The sequence below is a fragment of the Castor canadensis genome, chromosome 18 (assembly GCF_047511655.1).
Source record: "Castor canadensis chromosome 18, mCasCan1.hap1v2, whole genome shotgun sequence".
Lineage (NCBI taxonomy): Eukaryota > Metazoa > Chordata > Mammalia > Rodentia > Castoridae > Castor > Castor canadensis.
In genome coordinates this window covers 10,838,503-10,853,985 of record NC_133403.1, presented here as the reverse complement: position 1 = coordinate 10,853,985, position 15,483 = coordinate 10,838,503, and the positions used below count along the sequence as shown (strand labels likewise).

General features: G+C 49.8%; 1 protein-coding gene across 2 annotated transcripts; it reads left to right on the top strand.

Annotated features, from left to right (window-relative positions):
* Window positions 1-92: 92 nt before the first annotated feature.
* Gucd1 (guanylyl cyclase domain containing 1) lies at window positions 93-12,640 on the top strand. 2 transcript variants are annotated; one of them, XM_020169881.2, is made up of 6 exons: window positions 93-310; window positions 5,384-5,468; window positions 6,212-6,377; window positions 7,261-7,352; window positions 9,173-9,414; window positions 10,159-12,640. In XM_020169881.2, exons 1-6 carry the CDS (start codon window positions 268-270, stop codon window positions 10,251-10,253), a joined length of 723 nt encoding a protein of 240 aa, XP_020025470.1. In that variant the 5' UTR covers window positions 93-267; the 3' UTR covers window positions 10,254-12,640. The 2 variants fall into 2 exon arrangements, with proteins under 2 accessions (XP_020025470.1, XP_020025471.1); XM_020169882.2 differs by having other exon boundaries at window positions 96-310; window positions 10,162-12,640.
* Window positions 12,641-15,483: the final 2,843 nt, after the last annotated feature.

Below are 15,483 nucleotides of genomic sequence, written 5' to 3'. Positions count from 1 at the left end.
CTGCGCTAGCACGAGGATTGGGCAGAGGGGCGGAACCGAAGCCTGGGGGGAGGGATAGGGCGGGGTTTAAGGGAGGGGCGGGGCCTCCAGATCCCAGGCCTGGAAGGCCCGGGGCGGGGCTTGAGGCGGCCGAGCTGCCACCTCCGGGTTTACGGAGCACGGCGGCGGAGGAGCTCAACACGCATTGGCCGAGTTCTCCGACCCGCCGAAGCCGAAGCTGTAGCCCGCGCCGGGCCGGGGCCATGGGCGCCCCGTGCCGCCCGGGTCATGAGGACGGAGGCGGAGGCAGCGGGGTCACCGCTCGAGCCGGGTCAGTGCCTCTTTGAGGGCCTAGCCCTTTCCCTGGGGACCCCGCCCAAGCGCTTGGCTGGGTCCAGCCGTGCGACCTTGGGCCGACTGAAGCCTCAGCCCGGGCTGTGGAGCTTCGATCTAACCCTAGTCAGGTGGACACTCCCGCCTCGGCTCCCCCCACCCCACTTCAGTTCATTTGGGGTTTCCTGAGTCTCCCAGGGCTGGAATCGCAGTCAGTTCGTACAGCGGTCTTGTGGGAAGGTCCGATGCCCGGGGCGCCACCTTCCCCAGAAATGAAAAGTCCTGCGGGAGCCCCCTTGGGAGGTCTTTCCCTTTTGGGATCTGTGGAGAGCCCGAGGTCGAAAGGGGAGGGAACTGCCCTAGAGCACTCAGCCATTGGAGGGTCTTTTCCCTGCCTTCCCACCCAGCGTCTTGTCTGGTTACATTTCTTCACCCTTTGGTTCCTTCTGCTCCAAGGAAGCCAGAGCCCTTTGCTTGTCCAAGAAGTGAGAAAAGGGGAAAGTGAGGCTGGAGTCCCTTTGGGTAAGAGACTTAAGACTGGTGCAGTGATCTGCAGTTTACTTGTCCAAAAAGTGAGGAAAGAAGGAAGTCATTATTCTTGCTCTACTTAAGGTACAGGGTTGATGTTAGTAAACTGTAAAGTGAGATGTCACCTGGTGGAAGAAGTCTAGAGGCTGTGGAACCCAGACACTCAGGTGTCAGGTAGGACAGTGGCACCCACAACCAGGGAATAGTCTCTTGTGATTACAGCTTGGAGTAGGGCCTGAAGCTACACTGGGATTTATATCCCTACTTCCCCAATTACCTAACTCAGTTATCTTTGACAAGATACTTCCTTTCCCCAAGCCTCAGCAGATTAATGGTTTACATTTGTAGGGAGCTAAGAGGCCCTGTACTAAATTGCTTGTATGGAGTGCCTCCTTAATCCTTATAACAACACAGTGAAGTAGATTATTGCTATTATTTACTTTTTCAGGTGAGCAGACTGAGGCTAAGAGGAGTTAAATGTCTAGGATTTGTAAACTGTTCTTTCCCTAGTATAACTGAAGCCAGGCCAGGGCCTTCCAGGGAGACCTTAGTTCTCAAGTGGAGTAGTCCCTTGGCTGCAGGCATCAACATTGCTGGCAATGGCTTTGGGCTCTGAAGGCGAAAGCTGTTATCAGAACAAATGCCAAGGCCTTGTCCTACTCTTATCACTCCACACAGTAATATCTCAGTCTCCACATGGGCTGACCTACCTCTGCCAAGACACGGATGGCCACGTGAGAATATTTCCACAGAATCTCAGGAACAAGTGGTTCTAGGGCTCAGGGAAAAGAGGATGGATAGCTGAGTCACCCAGGTCCTAGAAGCAACTGTCCTATACCACATATAATAGCTGTATGGGTAGGGCAATAGCCTGGCAAAAGATGGCCCAGCTAGTCAGTGCCATAGCCCAGGTCAGAGTAATGAGGGAGCCTCCAACAGAGGGATATAGTCTGAAAACCTGGGGCACAGGACACTGCAGTGACAAGTAGGCCAGGGCATCTCAAGGTATAAGGCCTTTTTGGGAAACTGTTTGCCAGCATGTCTGAATGTCTGCTGTGGGCTCTGGGCTTGGGGGAGACAAATACAACCTTGTCCCCACCTGCCAGCATGGAATTCTGTCTTTCCAGTGGGAAAAACAGATGTCACCTTAAGGATTCCATGTTGAGGTGTCTTGAAAGGGAGAGGAACCAGAGCATTTGGATGTTCAGAGATGGGAGACAGAATTCCAGACTAAGGGCTAGGCAAGGGCAAAGGGTGGGGAGTAATCCCTGAGTAGAGAAAAACAAAAAGGCCATTTACAGCCCCAGTGAAGATTCTAAAAAGGGAAGACACCCACCATGATAGCACCACATTCTGCCGAGAGCTCTGCCTCCAGCCAGCACGTGTGGGGAACTAGTTTAGAATATAAGTCCCTGGAGGTAAGGGTTTGGGTCTTCAGTCACCTTTGTGTCCCCAGATCTAACATACAGTGAATGCTTACTAAGTTTGAGAAGCCCAAGATCAAGGTGCTGGCAGGTTCAGTGTCTGGAGAAGGCTTGTTCCTCATAGATAATGTCTCATTTATATGTCTTCACATGGCAGGAAGGGACAGAAAGGTGTGGAATGTTGTGTCCTCATATAGCAGATCAGAAGAGGAAAACAAAGCCTCAGCTAGTTTTTTCTGACCCTCTTATGAGACACTAATTCATTCTTGAGGGCAGAGGCCTCTTGACTGAATTGGGTCCCCAAAGGCCCCGCCTCTTAAGACCAACACAATGGGAATTATGTTTCAACATGAATTTTGGCTGAGGGTTGGGGAAAGCACACCCAGACCATAGCCCCAGCGCTCAGGAAGCTTACAATCTGATGGGGAGACAGTAACTTCTTTTGTTGTTACATTTACTAATCACTGAAGGAAATAAACAGGATGTCATGAAGGAGGGCCTCCTTCACCCTTCAAGAGCATAGTCAGAAGAAAAAAAAAAAGATTTGGAGCTGGGACCCCAATGACAAGAAGAGCAGGGGGAAGAGTTAAGAATTCCAGACAGCCAGGTGTGGTGGCTCATGCCTGTAATCCTAGCAACTCAGGAGGCAGAGATCCGGAGAATTGTGGTTCGAAATCAGTCCGGGCAAATAGTTCAGCAAGACCCTAAGTCGAAAAATCCTTCACAAAAATAGGGCTGGTAGAGTGGCTCAAGGTGAAGGCCCTGAGTTCAAGCCTCAGTACTGCCAAAAAAAAAAAAAAGTTCCAGAAGAGGGTGCCACATTGGAACACAGATGAGGGCTAAGGCAAGACTGGTGGGCCCAGGTTGGGCAGGGACCTGCAGGCCATGGTAAGCGGTGAAAACTTTGTTCTAAGAACAATAGGAAATTGTGGATGGGATTCCTCTGGCTGATGTGTACAGAGACAGATGAGGAGGAAGAATTTGGGGAAGAAGACAGTCAAGAGTTAGGACTAAATCCATGTCAGTTGTAAGAAGCAAAGTGCAAGGGCCTTGAATGAAAGACCTAGGTTCCTTTTAGAAGTTTCTGGGGTAAGTGGAAGGATGGGCTCAGCACACCACGAGCCAGCTGGGAAGCAAAGTTCATGTCAGCACCTGTAAAAGGCTTTATGCACATCATTACCCCACGTGCTGTGTTATGGTACCCTGCACAGTGACATCTACAGTAGTCCACTTGACAGAGGAAGAAGCAGATAGAAGCTGGGTGACCCAGCAGTTGGCCTGTTTGCCCATGCCATCCTGCCTTCTATGGGCCCTACTGCACACCTTAGAGATGCAGAGTGGTCAGGAGCAATAACAAGGCCCCTATCTTCTAGGAACATGCACACAGCCCAGTAGGACATAGAAAAGCTGCTTGCAAGCGTTACATCCTGTGAGCATAATTGTAAACTCAGGCCTGAAGGAGTATGCATGAGAGATAGGGAATGGCCAGCCTGAGATCAGGGCAGGCCTTGGAAACAGTGACTTCTGAGCCAGGCTCTGAAAGCTGGGGAGGGTTAGACATTGGAGAGTAGAAGCTTGGGACTCAGATGATGGTGGCAGTTTGTAACGACCGGACAAACTCCACAGCTAGTATGGCCCTTCTGGTTGATACACACCAGTGGGAGCAGGGGCTGACATGGCAAGTGGGCTGTTGGGATAACTCTGTACTGAGCTAGTCAAATGGTCTAGAAGAAGCCCCAGAAACCCTCAAGATGGGAAAATGTGGGTAGGCTGGTTTTTTACATGCTGAATAGTGCCATGAGTGAGTAATGACTGGTGACCAGCATAGAGAAGTCCTTTCTGGTTCTTTAGACTCTGAATTTTTTTTTTTCTATTTTTTTTGAGACCAGATCCATTATTTAGCCCAAGCTGGCCTCAAACTCATGATCCTCCTGCTTCAGCTTCTTGAGTACTGGGATTGCAGGTGTGCCCCACCATGCCCAAGTAGACTGTACTTTGTCCAGATTTATGGGAGAGTAGAGTTGGAAGGTTCTATAGCCATATACAGGCTAGTCCTCCCCTCAGGCTCCTCTCAGGGCCTCAGGACATGCTGTTCCTTCTCTGCATTGTGCTTCCTGACTCTGACCTTTCTGGGGCACATCCCCACTATTTTCTTAGAGCCTAGAGGCTGCTGGTTATCTCTTGTATTTGTTTTTGCTATCTTACCAGGACAGGGACCTTGCCTGTATTACTCACCACAGTACTGCAGTACACATGCCAAGCACTTAATAGGCTCTTGGAAAACATTTGTCAACTGAATAACCAAATCAGACCAAAGTTCCCCACTTTAGGGCTAGCTGAACTCAGTCCAGTGAGTAGAAGTCAATTGCAGCCCACAGCCAGCCAGTGGTACCTAAGTTCAGCCCTTTCTGCTCCACCAGAAAGTCTGGCAAGGACAGACTGAGAAGTCACCCAGGGACAGTGGTGGGTGGAGCTTACAGGAGCATTCTACTTATATAGCTTGTGTGACAGTCCCCTCCTCCTTGCTGTGGCCTTCATGCATTGATGATCCTGGGGGGGGTGGCCAGGGGATTGGGCCCTGTGAACTCATCTGCTGAATGCCTCCCTTGTGCCAGTCCTTGTCTGAAAGCAAGAAGCAAAATAGCCTTTGTCCATACCTCGGAATTCCTCCCAAAAGAAGGGCTCTGAAGGAGCGGTATGGGTACTATGAGTATACACAGTAGGGGATCAGGTCTGAGATGGGCAGCACCTCAGAGGAGTGAGATCCAAGGGCAGACATTAGCTCCTGGAGAGCCAGAAATACCCAGGCAGTGTACAAAGGTGTCTAGTTGTGAGTGATCGTGACAGGTGCAAGTTCTCCCTGTAGGGTAGCTTAGTGGTGGGAAAGAGAGGTGCTAGAGCAACAGCCATGAAGGTGTTGTCCTGAGAGATATGGGAACCAACCCACTGGAAGACTCTGCGTAGGGCTCACCTGCTATGACTTATTTGGGGTAATCACTGGTATTGTAAGAAGAATGAGCAGCTGTGGAGAGGCTCCTGAACCCCCATACAGTCTCTAGCAGGGGTGGCAATGGCAGACACTGTGCTGAGCTCTGAAATCTCTCTCTGTTTCTATGCAGGGGATTTTGTGCAGCTGCCTGTACCTATCATTCAGCAGCTCTACCACTGGGACTGTGGCCTGGCCTGCTCCAGGATGGTACTGAGGTGAGTGTCTACCCACCTCTTATGGTTCAGGGACACAAGGAAACAACTTAGGCAGGATTCATCATCTGTGTGACTCATCTTTGGCTGAGGCTTGCAAGAGGCCCATCTCACGTCTGGGCCCTGTTGTACCTGCAAATGTGAACAAATGGTGGCTCAGGCTGCCCAGGTGCCATGCTCGGGATGGCCAGGGAAGTCTTAGGGGCCAGGCCTGGCATATGGGGAATCCTCTACTCTCTCAGCCTCAGGCTCTGGGGAGGCTTCTGAGTTGATGCTGCCTGAATATTATAAAAATCTTGACAGTCAGAGCCAGAAGGGACAGTAGCCATCACCTGTACAGGAGTCAGTCAGTGCTCTGGAGCTCCACATCAACTTCTTCCTCATCTGTTGTACACCTGGAATTCTAGGAAAGTTGGGATTTAATGAAATTCAGTCCCTAAAACTTTGAAAATCATATGTGTGTTCCAAGGGCTTCGTCTTAGACATGAAATCAGTGAGGCCAGAGAGGGCAGCAACTTGCTCAGGGTCACATACCCATCAGATCAAGAGCCAGTATCCTGGTTCTTGACTCTGGGGCCATACATTGCCCCTGGCAGCCTGGGCTCTGACAGTCCTCAGGCTGTGCTCAGGCAGTATGTGGGCATGATGAAGGGAGCTCTAACTGTGGCTCTCTGGCCTGCAGGTAAAGGGTGACCTGATCCATCTTCCATTCAAGAGCAAGCTGACCTTGACCTATCTGCCTGCAGGTACCTGGGCCAGCTGGACGATGGAGAGTTTGAGAGTGCCCTACAAGAGCTACAGCTGACCAGGAGCATCTGGACCATTGACCTAGCCTACCTGATGCGCCACTTTGGTGTGAGGCACCGCTTTTGTACCCAGACTCTGGGTGTTGACAAGGGCTACAAGAACCAGGTGAGCAGCTGGCCACTGGGCCTTCTCACATGGGGCCACCTGGAGGTACAAGTCAGCCAGTTGTAGTAGTTAGAAGAGAGACTGGTCAAAGCTTGGACATCCGAGCGAGCAAACAGGTGTGCAGAGACTGGGGGCAGCAGCACACCGGCTACAGGCAAGTAACCTTGAGATCCAGCTTGCCTTGTACAGCACTTTGAGGATATGCAGAGGAATATCTGCCTTCCTGCATCCTTCCGTACTGTCCCCCAGCACAAGTCAGGCCCAGGGCCCCAGAGCTCATCACTCAAACCTCATGTGGCTACCATTTGCTTTTTTCTCTCTCTTGAAAAATAATTCCAGTGTGGCAACACACCAGTGTGTTCTGCCTTCTTACATATCTAGAGCCAGTTTTACCTACCCTTGTGGCAGATCTTGGCCCAGGGTCAAAACTTGGCACAGTACAGTCACTGCTGGTCTGGTTGACAAAAAACCTGTCACACAGCAGTTAGTGCTAGTCATCCTAACTCTCCTTTGAACCTTCCAGGCCAGGGGAAGAAGGCCAATGAGTCTGGACTAGTTGAGGCAGAGAAAGGAGCTGGCCCCCATTTACTTTAGGCTACTGAGAATGTCTACCAGAGAGTGACCAATCTTCCCCAGGAACTGGCCTCAACCTGGCTGCCTACCTATCTCTTGAGTATCCTCCTTATACCTCTGTGATCTTGTCCACTCCCTGTCCTGGGATAGATACAACTTTCTGACTGAACATATTGTATGAACCACCTGCCCTGCAGCAGGGTTCCTCTGCCCTCCCACCTCTCCATCTGTTATATCCTCTTTACTTCTTCCAAATATGATGAGGGCAACCAGGGTGGGTGACCACTCCAGCCTGCCCTTCTCTATTCAGTCCTTCTACAGGAAGCACTTTGACACTGAGGAGACCAGGGTGAACCAGCTGTTTGCACAAGCCAAGGCCTGCAAGGTGCTAGTGGAAAAATGGTGAGCTCTTCCTATCTCAACCTTCTACACATGGCTGCTCACCACTGGTGACACTGCAGGAGGGGAGGCCTGGGGATGGCATTTGGGAAAACCTGGGACTCTGGAGTTAGACAGAACTGGGGCTTTCTGCCCAGGTGGCAGTGGGCACTGACTTGCCCCTCTGAGCTTCGATGGGTTCTCCATCTATACAATAGGGATCAGTGAGGCTACATAACTCAGGTTTTGGCCTAGGGTAGATCCTGAGCAGGTGCTGGAGGGACAAGTGAGCAACACAGACTGCGGCCAGTCCTCGGACTGTTCATGGGATGATGACATAGGACAGAATACAGCGGCCCTAATGTAGGAGTAACAGCCTGAGGAATGTGCTGGTTGGGTACTTAACAGAAAAGGAGCAGGCAAGAACAGTGTGTAGGCTGTATGGGAAAGCCTGGTCTTAGGGGCTATGATCTTACAAGGGCTTCCCCTTTCTCTTCCATATGTTGGGAGCTGGGTTCAAGCAGACACTGTGGGGGATGTTTTTCTCCAGGCTTGCTGTGGAGGCTGTGCTCATGCCTACTGCCTCTAGTGTCTAGCCAGGCTTTCCAGGACCATTCTTTTCAGGTTTCCCCTTTGTTTACAGATTTATGATTTCATATTAGCATAATTAACCACACAATAGATGAATTAGCAAATGGGGAAACAAATCTGTACTCATCCTTTGGCAACTTGAGTACATGTTGGAAGAAAAGGCACTGAATGTTTGTTTAGGGACCCTCATAGGCTGTCTTACCGAGTGGGGAAGTTGTTGCTATATCATTTCTTGGGCAGAAACAGGCTGAAGGAGACATGCTCACAATTACCCCAGCATTGTATCTATACTGTGATCTGAACACAGCATTTCCAGACTTAGGATTGCACAAAGCTGCAACCTTCTCTTCTAGCCCACTCCTGCCTTTTTTCCATAGCTAAAAATCCCCACTTACACATACCATTAGGAATTCTGCCAGCTGTTTTGTTTCAGAGACTAAACTGAAAAATGGCACATTTCCTTATCCAAGGCAGCAAACCAAACTGCCACGTGACTTAGCCGAGGCTGGAGTTGGGCCAGGCCTCATGGTTCTTACACTGCCACTCCTAAGAAGACAGTTAATGAAGGCCCTATGTGGTGAGCAGCCCCCTACAGTAAAAATGGGGAAGTCCTTGGTTTAGGCGCCCCCAAACCCTTTCTGTAGCTTCTAGCTTTTACTTGAATATTTTGCCTACTAAAAGGTACAAAAAAGGCCAGTCTCTAGGACTGATCCATGCAGCTGCCTTCAGTTCAGGATCTTATCAGCCCTGTCTGAGTAACACCTTCTGCCACAAGAAGTCTTAGGAAAAAAAGAAAAGAAAAATAGCCCTTTCAGAAAAAGGCTAAGCCACATTTGGTCCAGATTTGGGGAATTAAGTTGAGCTGTCCATTTCCAGAGTAAACCACATAGGAGTTAGAGTAAAAGAGAAATGGCTTATCAAAAAATTCACCACCCAGGCTGTGAGTGGTGTTCTGTGTGATGCCTTAGAGGCCCTCAGATGGGTCCATCTGGAACTGGCCTCCTGCTTGCCCTTCCTACAGGGTCACCCTCCATGCATACACTGGTCTGCTCCTGTGCTTGGCTCTGGGCTGAGCCTGGGCCACAGTGACAAGCAAGGGCATTCCAAGCTGCAAGGAGCTTAGAGCACAGAGAAGACAAGATAGAGCCCCAGTATTGTAACATGAAGGAACTGGGGTACAAACTGGGATCCATGTAGTTGCAAGATTGGGAATGAGGCTCTTTGTCACCAGCTGATCCCCGTTCTGCCCACAGCACAGTAAGCGTGCAGGACATCCAAGCGCATCTGGCGCAGGGCCATGTGGCCATTGTGCTGGTGAACTCAGGGGTACTGCATTGTGACCTGTGCTCCAGTCCCGTCAAGTACTGCTGCTTCGCTCCCAGTGGCCATCGCTGCTTCTGCCGCACCCCTGACTACCAGGGCCACTTCATCGTTCTGCGTGGCTACAACAGGGCCACTGGCTGCATTTTCTACAACAACCCAGCCTATGCTGATCGTGAGTGCTGGGGTCAGGGTAGGCCAGGGTGGTCCTGTCCTGATGGCCCGTCTACACTGCTTCCTCCCATTTGAGCTGTTGTTGCGAAGATCTCCCTCTCTGCCTTTTTTTTTTTTTCAAAGTCCTTGCTTCTCCTGGGCTCTTGTCATTGGGGTTGCCCTTCTGGCCATGCAAGCAAACTAGCCACAAACTCGCAGCTTTGATGGTCTCTGACCACCCCTTCCTCCAAAACCACCAGCCCCAAGGTCATACCTGGGTCCTCACCTCAATGAATTCAGGCTACATAGACTGCAGTCTCTACTCCCAGTCCTTCCAAGACAGTTGGCACACTTGTTAGAAAGTCTGGACAGGACTGAGAGTGGTTCAAGTGGTAGAGTGCCTACCTAGCAAGTGTGAGGCCCTGAGTACAAACCCCAGTAACACTAAAAAAAGAAAAGAAAATCTGGACAGACTGATCAGACTGCCCACTGCCCTCAGGACATGGGGAAGGACTTGCCATGTGACCTAGAACATGTTTCTTCCTCTCTCTGGGCCTTACTTTCTCTGTCTGCTAAACCGAGGAAGAATAAAAGAAAGGGCCCATGAAGATCAGAGTAACTAGGAAACCTTCTGGGGGGTGGAGGTCTTGGGCCAAGAGGGGTGGCTAGGCAGGTAGTACTTACTCAGACCTCATCTAATTCCCCTGGGTGCTGGTGGGAACCCTCCCCTCACCCACTGATCCCACTGTGTTCTCTCTACCCCCAGCAGGAATGTGCAGTACCAGCATCAGTAACTTTGAGGAGGCCAGAACCAGCTATGGCACAGACGAGGACATCCTCTTTGTCTACCTGGACAGCTGACAGCAGGAGACTGGTGTACCCAGGCACTTGGATCCACAACCAACCCTAGCCAGGCCCAGACAGGATGCCCAGGCTGGGGCTGCTGGGACTGGGATGCAGACTGTAGCTTTAGTTGTCTGACAAAGCCTTGGGAACTCTGGGAAACTGTGGCACAGCTGGTTTATCCACCAGTGTTGAGTGTTTTCGTGCTGCTTATCCCAAGCACCTAGAACATCTGAAGGGAGCTTCCCCAAGGACTCTAGGCCCAACTCTAACCATGCTCAGAGGAAAATTCCAGCCCCACGGGTGCCTCTGTTGGCTTCCAGCCAGAGCCAAGGCAAGGGAAAAGGCAATCTCACAGACCTTGGTACTGAGCCCTGCGGAGAGAAGTTGGTTGACATTATGCCACTTGTCAAGACAGTATCTGTGTGTTTGAAGAGAGCACAGCCAAACCTAGGCCCCTAGAGCTGGACCAATCAAAGCCCTGATTTCCTGAAAGTGCTGCAGAGCACACACACACACACACACACACACACACACGCACACACACCTGTCCCATGGTGGATGCTACCACTGCTGCCTCCTGTCTCCAGTGGGCTCAAGTTTCTGTGACTGGTTACAATGCTTGTTTACCACACAGCATAGGCATACCTCACAGCCACTGTGCTCTGTTGCACCTAGGATGTTGGGGTACTCTCAGCCTTCCAGGTACTCCAGGTTTGTAGGGTGGAGGGCCTTTGGTAATAGGCTGGGCCCTGGCTCCACTATTGGCTTGATGGCAGCAGCAAAGAAAATGTTCCAGGAATAAATAGCTGCCCAGGCACCAGAGAGCCCTCAGCACTCATGAGACTTCCTGATGCTAGCCTAACTCCTGACAGTAGGGGCTGTCTTCTGAGTGTGGGGAACCCCAGGTCTCTGGAGGTAGGCGCTAGGGTTTGTATTCCTGAAGCAATGAGCAGAGGCAGCCTGTACCCTCCACTCACCCTGATTTTCACGTCAGGACCTTTTGCACATAATGCTGGGTCTCCTGTCTTGGTGGAGAAGAGTGATGCCAGGGTCATCCCACAGCATAGCAAGTAGCATTGGCAGGAGTTGTGTTTGGGTTTTTTTTTTTTTTTTTTTTTTTTTTTTGGTTGAGAGCAGGAGTGTCTTTTATTGCAAGTTAAGTTTTTTACTTTTGATGTGAGTGTCACCTTCAAGTAAGACAATAATAGATTGTAGGTACTTTGGAACCACTAACACCTCTTTTCAAGGGCAGGTAAGCTATCCCAAGTTCTTTTTCAAAGAGGAGGAGACTTGGCCAGTGGTCTGAGTGCAGGTCCTCACGTTAGAAAGGTGAGGGGTACCCTGGGAGACTCCAGGGCAGTGGTGGAGTTGGGTCTTGAACCCAGGTCTGTGCCTAAGAAACAGGAGAAATGGGTCATTTCCAAAGAGGCAGGGTACCCTGCCTCTGACAGCCCTCCACCCATCCCTACACTCCTCAGACTTAGTAGTCCAGTGCTCAAGGAGTGATGTGGCAGCTGCTTCCCTTACTCGCCAGCTGGCTCCTCCCTCATCTTGGTAGCTCTGAGGAGCAAAGGTAGGCTTTGAAAGGGCTGTGTGAGACCATTCACCCATATTGCTTTTCAATACCATTTGCAGCCTTGGACCAAGAGGAGGTGCTGTTTAGCTGTGCAGCCACTCTGAGTTTCAGAGACTAGTGTTGGTCTCAGTCTGGTCTCATTTCCATTGCCTTAATGCTGGATGATCTGAGGTCCCAGGGAGCTCTAGCTTGGAGCCTCGTAACACCAGACCTAGCAGCTGTGGGGTGTGGGCATCCCCAGGAGAGATTCAGGTGAACTCAAGGCGAGAATAGCCATGTGAAGGAAACCAGTGGAAGGAATTGAAGCCTTCAGAGTAACAATATGAATGCAGAATGGCACACATGCTGATGGAGTGGTCATGAGGAATGGCATCCACAGAAAATACAGCACCTCATCCATCTAGGACATTTAGAATGCTCAGTCCCTGGGCCCAGATGACAGCTTCTCAGAGCAAGTCACAAGTTAGAGATCATCTCTCTGTAAAATTAAAAAAGAAGTTTGTCCCCAAGACCCATCTGCCAGAGGAGAGTCATGGAGGCAGGACGCAAGCAAGCCACACTTTGTGTTCTTGCACAAGTCTTAAAAATGGGGCTGGAGAAAGAGCCTGGACATCAGGGACTTCACCTGCAGCATATGGCACTTACAATTGCCCAGTCTGTCATGCTGTGGTCCAGTACAGTCTCTGAAGCCACACTGGACGGTAAATGGTTTTGTTCATTCTAGCCACAGGGATGAAAGGGATCTTTTGCATTGCAGAGATTTTATACATAAATATATTTTGTTGGTAATGAGCCATTCTCAATAAACATTGTTCTCACTGCACAATGGTGGCTGGCCTTCTTGAAGCTGCATTAATCTGTAGAATTTCTGTCTCCTTCCCAAATTCTCAGCATGAGTATATGGGAACCCAGGTCCTTGATTGCTGTACCAGTTTTAACTGGGACTGGAATCTAGTTTTCTTCCTTCCAGGTCCAAGTCCCTCTGGGACTTGATGCTTGTACAAGACCTGGACAGGCAGTACCTGTAGAAGAGCTTCTTGAAGAGCATGGGGAAGAGCAGCTGGCTGGGGTATGGGAATGAGGGAGGTGGGTCTACAGGAAGGAATAGAGAGGAGAGCCCAGTGGATAGCACTCCAACCCTTGCTACACCTTCTGCCCCAACCTGCAGCTCCACTTATCTGCCAGATAGTGGGTTCCATGATTTCATTTGACAATTTCATTTCAAAATTCCACTTCTGAAAAAGCAGGTATTTCAAGATTTTGTCCGTGGGTGCCCAGCATACTGGGTGTTCTGTGTATGTTGCCAGCTGCATATGGATGTTGGTAGTGAACTTGTCCTTCTCTGCATTTCATCTTGAACCCTCAACCCACCTTAGAAGAAGGGACTTCATCCTAATGAGCATGTCTTGGGCCATGGGCTCTGAGTAGCTACCATATGCAATTGTGGGAGACAAATGCGAAGATGAGAGTGGTGTTGAAGCAGGAAGGACAAAAGAGGGTGGGGTGATGAGAGCACAGTACGTTTGGTTTCCCAGAGCATGCAGGGTGGGGATGATAGGAGCACAGACCAAGGACTCCAGTTCCATTGGGAGCCAAGGGGCCAGGCCAAGGACAGAGGTCTAAGCCCAAGATACTAAGCCAAGGCCAGTACTCGGGGGTCAGAGGGCACACATGCCATATCTTGCTAATCTTATTTTCCAGACTGGTATTTGTTAGAATATCAAACCCCCTTGCTCAGTTACCTTCTGAATCTGCTGTCTGCAGCCCCCCTCATGAGGCCACCTCCCTCTTATACCCCAGGACCTCTAATGGGCCACCAGAGAACACTGGATACCCAGTGCCGGGGAGAAAAAGTAACATGTCACAAAATAGGCAGTTTCCACCATTTCACATATAGCCAATAATTATATGAACCAGACACCCATAGATTATAGAAGCTTTGTACAGTTTTACTGGTTGTCTATTGCTACATGAGAAATTATGCCAAAACTTTCCAGTTTAAAACAACAAATATTATCTCATAGTTTCTGAAGGTTGGGAATTGGCGCAGTGGCGCTAGTGCTTCTGGCTCGAGGATTCTCATGACAATTTCAGTCAAGCTGTAGGCTGGGGCTCCAGTGCCCTCAAAGCTAGACTGTGATGGGAATAAAAGCCTCTGAGCTCACTTGCAGGGATGCTGGCCATAGGCTTTCTAGGTGTCTTCATGACATGGCAGCTAGTGACCTGAGACAGAAAGTGAGCCCAATAGTGCCCAGGATGGAAGTCACAGTCTTATAACTTAATCTCAAAAGTGACACCCCATTACTTCTGCAATATTCTATTTGTTACAAGTTAATTAGTGGCCAGGAACCTGTAACCAATATCAGAGGTCAGTTGCATTAGCTCTAAGCACCAGCTTGTCCTTGTCCTTGAGTGAAATGAAACAAGCACATGGCCGGAGGCAACCAGGCACATGTTGGGTACAGAGGCCAGAATCCAGCTCTTCCTTAACAGAAGGGAAATACATATTCATGGGCTCACCCAGCAGAGCAGCTTTTTCTAGTGGTTTTTTGGACTTTAAACTGTTGAAAAGAAAAAATAAACAAGAACAAAAACCATACTGCCGAGATCCCCAAAGTATTAATCACAAAATACTAGAAAAAAAAAGAAAAAGAAAAAGTGGATCCATAAATCCAACACACACAACATGAATACCAGGAGGCAAGGATCGATCCCTGGAGGTCATGGCCAGTGAGTGGTTCTGTAGATTAAATCTCAGAACAAAGCTACGAACACTTCTGTAGACCATCTTGGCTAGCACATCCTGAGGTGAGAACTTCAGAGTGCCAATGACGAGAAATTATATATACTGGCATGGCCTGGTGAGGCCAGCTTGGTAAACACTGCATATTATATTCACCTCCGGGTGTGCAGAAAAGCCTGTGTACAGTACTGCAGCAAGGGGACCCATTTATCATTACTTGGTGGCTTTAGAGTTTGTCTTTATATAACACTGGAATTCCTTAAAAAAATGTTGAAACTCAAGTAACCACAGGTATAGTCCAAGAAGAAGACTAGGACCCAGAGAGGGGCAGTGACCACTCAAGATCATCAGGTAACTTGGATCTTTCACTGTTGTTTTCCCAACCCTCAGAGCAGGCTATGGTCAGAAACAACCTCACTGACCCCATAGAGGTCAGCCAATGCCAGAATAGCCAGGAAATGAACTCTGAATTCTAGAGCCAGACACTGGTCTGCTGCTGGCCCCCTGGGGTCCTACCCCCATGTAGAAAAGGATAGCACATGGCCTAACAGCTGGAAGAGGACAGCTGACTGCCTGTCTTGCCTCCATTTGACCTGCTCTGGTCACAGCATCCAAGGACTCACATCATGAACTTGCCTCCAATTTCAGAACAGTATTAAAGAAAGCAGGAAAATTCTGAATGATGTCATCCTGTCGACTAGTCACTGGTCCCCAAGGATTGATGGGACCCCACTGGATTTGAATGCTTATAGAAAAACCTTAATGCCTGCAAAAGGACACTGGGACTCCCACAGGCCCAGACCAATGGCCTCTTGGGTGACTTCTCCTCCCCCTCCTTCCTGTCCCTTCACCTTTCTCTTCTCTGGCTCTCCCTAGCTGCCTAAATACTGCTTCTTGAGGCTCTTGAGACCACTTTCACTTTTGGG